Below are 9,418 nucleotides of genomic sequence, written 5' to 3' on the forward strand. Positions count from 1 at the left end.
TTGGATCCGAAGGGAGCTTGGTACTTAAGCAGTCCGATGGACTCACCACCTCTTTTCCGGTTTCCTACCTGGTGCACAACTTCCATTCACTTTAACCCTTAATGAATTAATCTTTTGAACATCAAGTACGATTTTCTGGACTTAGAATGGAATTTTTTTTAACATTTTTGATGTGGCATGTCGGATCCGGCCATAACTTCTGGGCTGGGTTTGGGGTGCTACAAAATGTTTTTGGGCTGGGCTTTGGTTTTAGGTTTGGGCTTAGTTGGGTTTAGGTTATTTAAGTTTAGATTGGGTTTGTTGGGCTTCTAAACTTTGTAAATGGACTTTGGACAATTTTTGTAAATTTGGACTGTTTTGGTTTTGTTTTATTGGGCCCGAGAAAATTTGGGCCTATACAGTGGTGACTCCTTAATTTTCGTTTTCTTTTCAAAATATAAAGTCGATCCTTGTTTTCAAAAATGGTTTCGACAGGACCAATTTGCAAAAGTTGTAAAATGTGTAGTAAATATGTGAAATAAAGAAAAATGTGGGCTGCTAAGAGTAGGAATATGAATTGGCTATGCATGGGTAGTAAAGAAATTGAACACATTTCATTTCACGAGCCTAGGGGCAAAATTATAAATATGTCAAACTTTAGGGGAAAAATATAATTTTTCCATAATGTGATTTTTGGATCACATTGAATAATGTGACTAATAAATAGACTAAATGTGAAATTATAGATCAAAGAAAATGAGGTTCAGACCTAGAATAGGGGGAAAACGAGAAATTGACAGTTAGATCCCTTTTTATCATTTTTATGTCGAGGTAAGTTCGTATGTGAATAATGTATTATTATGCTTGTAATTTAAACATTTTAAATGTTTTGTTAATGTGTGGAATGAATGATTAATTCTATGGATACAATCGACAAGTTTCGATAAGTGTGAAAATTCTCGTTTGAACCTTAGGAATAGAATAGGATACAAGTGACATGTCACTAGGGACCCATGTGTTATATATATGATTATGTGATCCGGGTGCTGGTCTTGTACATCTACTAGTGGCTGGGTAGTCCAGCATGTGTTGCGGATACCTGACAGCTTGTGTGAATAGCACTACGTAGTGACGTCTTGACTGACAGCTTGTGTGAGCAGGCCCGTGATTAGCTCGAGAGTGAGCATTTATGTGATATGAGATATGAAGTAGCTTTAGCTACATATGTGACACTTATGTGCAAAGACTTTTTGTGTATCTAATTAGTATTCCAAGTGTTCAGTGGGTATGCCAAAGATGAGACAGTAAGTGGTTATGTTACGAGATGGTACAGGTATGTACGTAAAGATTTTAAGTATTGACTTCATGATATTTTGAGTTTATGATCACTATAAAAGTAAATTTGTGATAGCCCTATGATTATTGATTTATGGTCATGATGTATAAATGCATGGAAACATGGTTGATGACTATATGTTAGACTTTGGGCCCCAATTGATTGGTGAGATAGTAAATGTTGTTCATTTGAATTATGATTTATCGATTATGAGTGAAAGGAAATATTGGCCTAATTGCCTATTAAAATGGTTAAGAAAGTATGGAAAGAAAAGTTTAGATAATTTGAAATATGTTGAGCTATATGCATGAAAACATGAATATACATAAGTAATGTGCACTTTTACTAAGAGGTTTGAAATGATTTGCTAATTATGAAACATGTTACAATGGAAAGATTATGGCTGCTAGACTAAAGTCAAGAAATGTTAATTCATATTGATAAATCAAAGGAGAGTAAACATGTGAATAGGTTATATTACAACCTTGAGATTTATAGCTATTTTATACTAACTTGTGCTTATATTGTCAAGCATGGTATATGACAAGCATGCGTTGCTCATTATTTTCATATGAACTTAGTAAGCTTTATTGCTTACTCCCCTTCCTTTCCTATCTCTTATAGGTTAATTTAGCTAGTTCGGGTTGGAAATTGCCGGAGATGTTATCACACTATCAAGTTTTCATTTGGATATAAATGAATGCAAGTATTTTAAGTTTATGGCATGTATAGAGACTTAGTCTATTGATTGATTATGTCATTGTTAATGTGGCCAAATGTGTTAGCTCATAATGGTTATGGTCCAATTTGTAAATAGCCATGAATGATGGCCTGTATTGATCATATGATTATGCATGTGCCTATGTTTTTTGAGATGTGGTTTGTGATTGTGTGTATGTGATAGGTTATGTTATTAGTGATGAATGCTTGATGATTTAATTGAGATGTGTTATTATGATGATAACTAAGGCCTAAATGTGTAATATGTAAGCAAACCTATAATTCTTAATGCATGAGAATTGATAAGATTGGGCTTGACAAAGTATGGTGACTTGTGTATGTATAAGTTGATATACTATTGTCATGATCAAGACTTGTTGATGATGTTTAAGTACTCATCTATGCCATGTTAAATGCCTTTGAAATCATGTATGTGTTTAAGCAAATAAGGGTGGCAATTGGCTTGGAAAATAGCCTCAAAGTTGTCCACAAGGGTAGACACACAGGCATGTATCTAGGCCGTGTGGCGTGTAGTCCGGCCGTGTGTCCCCTGTACCTTAATTTAGCAAAACAAAATGTCCAGTAGCCACCATACGGGCAGAGACACGGGAGTGTATCCTAGCTGTGTAGAAGGCACGGCCTAAGCACACGGGCGTGTGCCTTGACCGTGTGACCTCATGTTGCACATAATGTTATAAATAGAGAGTTACACGAGCTGAGGACATGGGTGTGTCTCAAGCCATACAGGTGTGTGTGACCACACGGCCTACCCATACGGGCGTGTTACCCTCCAAAACATGAAAATTTTCTAAGTGTTGTAAAAAATTCGAGAGTTCTCGATTTTGTCCCGAACTACTCCTAATGTATTTTTTGGGCCTCGTAGGCTCGTATAAGGGACGATACGTATATGTATGAATTGTTTTAATTTGGACGCATTTTTATGATCCAGTTTTGTACGATTGCATGTGTTTATGTCCGGTAATGCCTTCTACCCTGTTCTAGCAACGGACACGGGTAAGGGGTGTTACAGTAATTAATTTTGGATAACAATTATTCAAAATAATTACTAATAAATATAATTAACATATATAAATTATTTTGATAATTGAAATATAATGCTAATAAAAATTTTCTAATCTTTATTAAAATTTTTGTAGAAACTATAAAAATTTGAAACTCTTAAGGATTCAATTTTTATTTTCTTTCTTTCTTAATAGTTAATTAATTGGCCATAATACTTTATAGATAATATATAATATATAATATATAATAAAAATAAAAATATTATTTTTTAGTATAACTTACTTTATTAATTTTACGGTGTAAGTATAATCCTATTCATGCTAATGATTAAGTTCGATTATAAAATATATTATTTATAAAATTATATATACGAAATATAAAGTTATATGAATAATTAAAGTTTGTTAAATAAAACCCATGTTATTAATTTTTTCTTTAACTAGTGGAAACATAATAATTTAAATATAAATATAGAATTTATTTTTATTTATTTATTATATATATCATTTATTAGAAGTCTTTTAATAGAATCATAATTCTTATTTATAAGTATGATAAATATTTTTTATCAAGTAAATTCTTTTAACCAAATATTTTAGTAAAATTATTATTTTTATAAATGTAATAAATCTTACAAACAATAATAAAATATTTAAAATGACAAATTTGATAATATAATGAATAATAAATGTTATATTAGTTAAGTCAAAAGTTTCTTTAAACTCATGCTTAATTTTATAAAATAAATAAAATGAAAAATGCACTAATAAAATGAACAACAGAAGTTGTTTGTGGTCGGTTCAAAATTTTCTCTAAATTTATGCTAATATGGAATAAAATTTTGTACAATGCCGGTAGAGTTTTTAAACTCCACAAGTAAAATAAAAATGTTGAAAAATGTCTTATAGTGGTATAATAAAATATAAAAATATATATATAATAATTTTCTAAGACTGCTTGTGGAATAAAAAAAGTACACTGTCAGTGTCCCAAATGTTAATATTTAACAACCTCATAATCTTATTTATGGAATCTAAAAAATTGTATGTCTGTTGAGACTTGTGTTGATGGTTGCTGATTGTGGATTTAAGCTGTTGAATCATTATTTTATACAATGAAATTATCTGTTGATTGAGAAAAAAAGAAAGTATGTTATATAACGTATTAAATCAAACAACTTAATTACTCTCAATAATTTTAATAAATTAATTTGAAGTAGTGTATTTTAATATTATTTACTAATATTTCTAACGAAAATTTGTCAATAAAAACGTTACACGTGATTGAACTTTATCCCAGTCCGGTTTTTGTTTCAATTTCTAGCTGTTCAATTGTAGAAGCTGAGCTGTGGGGAGTTTATGATGGTCTACGACAAGCTTGGAGCATGAGTATTAGAAAGGTGGTCCTCGAGATGGACAGCTTAGATGTTATCCAAATGCTGCAAAACTCCACGTCAGATGAACTCCGATATACAGTGACTCGAGATGTTAAACAATTGATTCAAAACCAATGGAAAGTGAAGATACAACATGTCAACAGGGAAGGTAATAGGGTTGCGGATGCTTTGGCTACATGGGCCCTTAGACCGGAGCTAGGTTTTTACAAATTCTTACAACCAACTGATCATGTTTTGGAGCTGATTCATGATGATTTAGAGGGATTGACTAGGATTGAATAAATTGTTTGTAATAGTTTCTATTACTTTTATTTATCAAAATAATAATAATAATAAAAGGAGTGCACTGTAAAATTATTTTTAAAGCTCTTTATTTATTATTTATTTAAAAAAATAAGTATTCCATGCAGTGGAATAAAAATCTCTACAACTTATTTTCACTTGTAGTAAGCGTAGAACTCAAATTTATTATTTGTAACATTAATTTAAAGCCAAGGGCTTTTACTTATCGAAATGGGCATGTTTTTAATTGGAAATTGGTGGTGAGAGGGAAGCAAAAGCTTGGAGCTGCTCGCCAGAGTCGATGTGCTTTGCCGGGTCAGAAAAGGCGAAAAGGAAGAAGTCCATGAAATTAAAGTCCTTGTAAAGCTGAGGATGCTGCTCATCTATAAGCTCTTTAGGTGCCTTAATTATGGTACCCTCAATTGGAATGGCAAAGGCTGCTAAAGAAAGTCGATCTTTGTCTCCACTCATCATCACTCTATGATTTACCGCTTTTAATCTTCCATTACTCCATGCCTTCAATTTTTAAAATTCAACATCAATCAGTAATCTATTCACATAGATCATACAAATATTTTAATTTTTGAGTAAATTAGAAATCGAACTTTACCCCCCCACACACATATATATATATACCTTGAGAGGATCTCCAACCACAAAGCAAAAGGAAGAAGGAGATAAGGACAACTTGATCCATTGACCATCATTGACCTCAATTTCTAACCCTGAAACTTGATCGTCACAAATGATTGTGCTTACAGGTTTATCAGTGTGAGCAAAGAGTCCTCTCTCGTACTCTCCTGGTGGAGGGGCCATGTATTTTATAAACCGCACTAGTGTTTTATAGTTTATCATCACTGACTCTCATTTCTCTCCTAATCCATAACTATCGATTAGCATTAACCAGATTAACTTGTTCAGCTCCTCTATTTGAGTTGCCATTGTATGTATAGTGTTGCTGAGACAAAAGGTCAAAAATATGTCAATAACTCGAGCAAAAAAAATTATCCAAACCCAAAATGGCTAGAACAAATAACTTAAAAAAGAACATAATATTTTAAAAGGTAAAAGAATTATTGTTACCAAAAGCGTGGGTGACCATCAGGCCACATAAGTTGAGCAAAGCTTTTAACAGAGTCATAGTTTGAGGCATCTCCAAGTCCAAAGCCTTCATATAACAAAGAAACCTGATTGCATGGTCCAACCCAGCCATGATAAGGCATGGGACTAGCGTTCTTTTGTTTCCTTTCCACTGGGACCTCAATTAATTCTTTCATCAACCCAAATGTCTCCTGTCGAACTTTCGACGATATTTTTTCATACACCACCTCGAAACAACCGAAAGTCTCACAAGCCTCTCGAACCCTCTTGCACAAACGGTGCCACCCATCGGTTCCCCGCTCCAAATCTGCTGAACGGAACTCAATGACTGGGAACTGAATTTCAGCTTGGACACCCATGTTCTAAACTTTTTTTTTATGCTCCAAGGAAATGTTCTCTTGAACTAAATGAGCTTGTAAACTAACTTGGTTTCTCTTTACGTTGGGACTTAGGTCTATTTATAGCATTTTCCCAAAGGTGGCGGGGCTAAGAGAAGCCCAGTTCTTTAATTTGATTAACCAAGCAAAACCAAGGAGGCGCACTCGTCAAAGGAAATTTTATACGGTACTTAATTTAAAATTAAAGGTTGAATTCAAATTTCATTAATTAAAAGAATTTGAAAAAAAAAGAGAAATAATACTCAGTTTTATCTAATCAAACACCTTATTGGACTTATATGTAAGACGTCTTCTTTTTTCTTCCATCTGAATGATTCCAATATCAATTTAGTTTATGGTTACTTGTTAGCTCTCAAATTGCATGCATATATTACTCGATAGGTCTCCATCAAAATCATGACGATTTGTTTAAAAAACACATGACGATTTTTATTTATTAATTAAATATTGTAAAATATTTAGTATTAATTTTATGTAATAAATATTAATTTTTTATAAATGAATATAATAACGTTAATCATTTGAAAAAAAAAGGTAATAATAACATTTCAAATAATAAAAAACAATAAAATTTTTTATTTTTTGTCTTCAACATCTTAATATTCAATTTCTGAAAATATTAAATAATTAATAAAATAAATAATACACAAAATTTAATTTAATGTGGAATATGATATAAAAAATTGATTTATACACAATTTTAACACAGTTATTTATGTTGTATCATTTTACATTTACTTAATACATATACAAATAATTAATTTATTTTAATATATAAAAATAGTTCAAAGTTATATGTTTCCGAAAATGGTTGGTATCACATAATTGTGAGTCAACCATTCAATTATAGTCAATATAACCCAGTGACGTATAAATCTCCCCGTTCGAAAATAGGCGGAATTTATGGCTATTTGGTAGCCCTCAAATTTGAACGTCAATGCATGCATATAATAAATATATGTAATTTATGGCTACTAATTCTTTTTGAAGGTTATTTTACTAATTAGTTAAACATCGTAAAAGATTAAGTATTAATTTATGTAATAAGTATTATTATCAATGTAGGAGGACGTGGGTTCGAATGTGGTGAAATGCATTATTCTCCTATTTATGAGTTGGGGAGGGACTAGTTCTAGGCATTATATCAAAAAAATTATTTGACTCTATAATAACATGACTTCAGTTAGCATCGGCATTATTGTCAATGCAGGAGATCATGAGTTCGAAACAAGTAGACAATATTTTTTAATTTTTGTTTTCAATATCTTAATTTTTAATTTCGGCAATATGAAAAGAAACTAATAATTCAATTCATTTGTTTTTATAGTTTTGTAGAATGATACAAGTAGGCAAAGTTAGTTAGAAGTCAACGAATTCGCATCTAAGGGTTCGTCTTTGGAGTAAAATTAAATTATAAAATCTTAAAGGGGTTAAAGTATGATTTTATTATTGTATATGATTATTATTTTAAAATTTTAAAGGGATTAAATTGAAATTTTTCATCTTTTGGAGGTTAAAGTATATTTTTACTATTAAACTAATAATTTTAAAAACTTCAAGAAACTAAATTGATAATTTATCATTGGAGGGATGGAGGCTAAGACCCCTACTTAGGGTCGTTCCTATTAGTATCATTGCTATAAAAATAGAGGTGTTTAAAGGTCAAGTTAAGTGAAAAACGATACGATTTAAAGAAATTCAAGTCCAACTCACCCCATACAAATGACTCGATTTATTGTTTAAAAATTATAATATATTAAAAATATAATTTTATATTAAGATTTATATATTTTTATAATTAAATGACTTAATTTACTTTTTTTTTTACATTTTACATTTACTTTTCTTTTACTTTTTCATTGTAAATTGCAATACAACTTCCCTAAAACCACATCCATAAAAATTATAATGTTTCGTACATGTTCAGTTCATAAAGATTAATCATCTCGAGATTCATAATTATCTTTTAATAATATTATTCTTAAAATTCGAACTCAAATATTCTTTTTAAAAATATAATATAATATGTCTTATCATTACTCTAAAAAATTAATTTTCCCCTATATAAATATAATAACATTAAGCATGTAATCAAGAATAATAACCAAGCAAAACGAGGTAATTGCACTGGTCAAAAAGGAAAATTGAAATTGAAGATTCAAAATTCATCAATTAAAAAGAAATGGATGTGTTGTGCTATCCTTATGGGGATCAAAGGTGGCTGTTTCCATGGGGTGTTTTTAGTGTCGTCAATGGCTGACTTTGGTGACACCTTGCTTGGGTTAAGTTGAAGTGTGCTTACATGTGTTTGGATGTGTTCGACAGGTGCTTGCTCGTGTTTAGGCTTCGGTTGTTCATTCTTGATTGTGGATCTTGAGTAGTTGACTCAATATTTGATATGAATAAAATTATCTGTTGGTTGGGAATTTCTTTTTTAAAATAAAAAATAATGGTATGTTATATAATGTATTATAAACCAAACAATATTTCCTAAAAACATACCGTTTTAAATCAGATTTTTCATCTTAATTATAATAACAATCATATCAATTAAACTAATAGTCAATTAATTTAATTTGGTAGGTAAGTAATTACCAAAACTAAACATGATATAAGTAGACATTGTTAACTAAAAGAGAACATGTTGGTACCTTTATCATGAAATTAGTTTTCTTATTTGAGGAGGTATGAGTTGATTGTATATATTTAATTAAATGTATTATATTCAATTATTTTATTTTTTAAAATAATTATCAAAGTATTAAGTTTATAAGTATTTTTGTAAATTAGAAAAATAATTAATATAATAAATAATGTAATTTTATTGTAGCATAATTATAATTTTTTTAATGAAACAAAAATTTAAATGTGAGAACACGGATAGATGTCATTTATAGTCAAAATGCTTAACCAATTTTTCGAGTATTCGAGTTGTAAAAATTTAATTTGACTCAAATTAAAAAATCGACTAACTTATTTGAATTGATTTGAAAAATTAAATAATTTGTACAATTCAATTTGAATAATTCTAAATTTATTTTTTTAAAATTTTTTGAGTCAATTTAATTTGAGTCTTATTTACCCCTAATAATGACCATTCATATATTATTTACTAATTCAATTTTATGGGATAAATATATTATTTACTAATCAAATTTCATTAATTAGAAAATTGAAAAAAAT

At 29.9% G+C, this 9,418-nt stretch overlaps 1 protein-coding gene across 2 annotated transcripts; it reads right to left on the reverse strand.

The window, feature by feature from the left end:
* Window positions 1–4,808: 4,808 nt before the first annotated feature.
* LOC121212610 (probable 2-oxoglutarate-dependent dioxygenase AOP1.2) lies at window positions 4,809–6,367 on the reverse strand. Of its 2 annotated transcripts, XM_041085716.1 has the most exons (3): window positions 5,820–6,367; window positions 5,373–5,694; window positions 4,809–5,252 (listed from the first exon to the last, which is right to left on the reverse strand). In XM_041085716.1, exons 2-3 carry the CDS (start codon window positions 5,589–5,591, stop codon window positions 4,980–4,982), a joined length of 492 nt encoding a protein of 163 aa, XP_040941650.1. In that variant the 5' UTR covers window positions 5,592–5,694; window positions 5,820–6,367; the 3' UTR covers window positions 4,809–4,979. The 2 variants fall into 2 exon arrangements, with proteins under 2 accessions (XP_040941650.1, XP_040941651.1); XM_041085717.1 differs by lacking the exon at window positions 5,373–5,694 and having other exon boundaries at window positions 5,820–6,280.
* Window positions 6,368–9,418: the final 3,051 nt, after the last annotated feature.

This window comes from Gossypium hirsutum, chromosome A13 (assembly GCF_007990345.1).
Source record: "Gossypium hirsutum isolate 1008001.06 chromosome A13, Gossypium_hirsutum_v2.1, whole genome shotgun sequence".
In the NCBI taxonomy this organism is placed as follows: Eukaryota; Viridiplantae; Streptophyta; class Magnoliopsida; order Malvales; family Malvaceae; genus Gossypium; species Gossypium hirsutum.

Excerpts from the sequence above, each read along its gene's own strand:
- LOC121212610 (XM_041085716.1), bottom strand. The coding sequence starts at position 5,591 with ATGATAAACTATAAAACACTAGTGCGGTTTATAAAATACATGGCCCCT. Across the intron at positions 5,253-5,372 it reads TGGTTGGAGATCCTCTCAAG|GCATGGAGTAATGGAAGATT; the intron begins GTATATATATAT and ends TAAAAATTGAAG.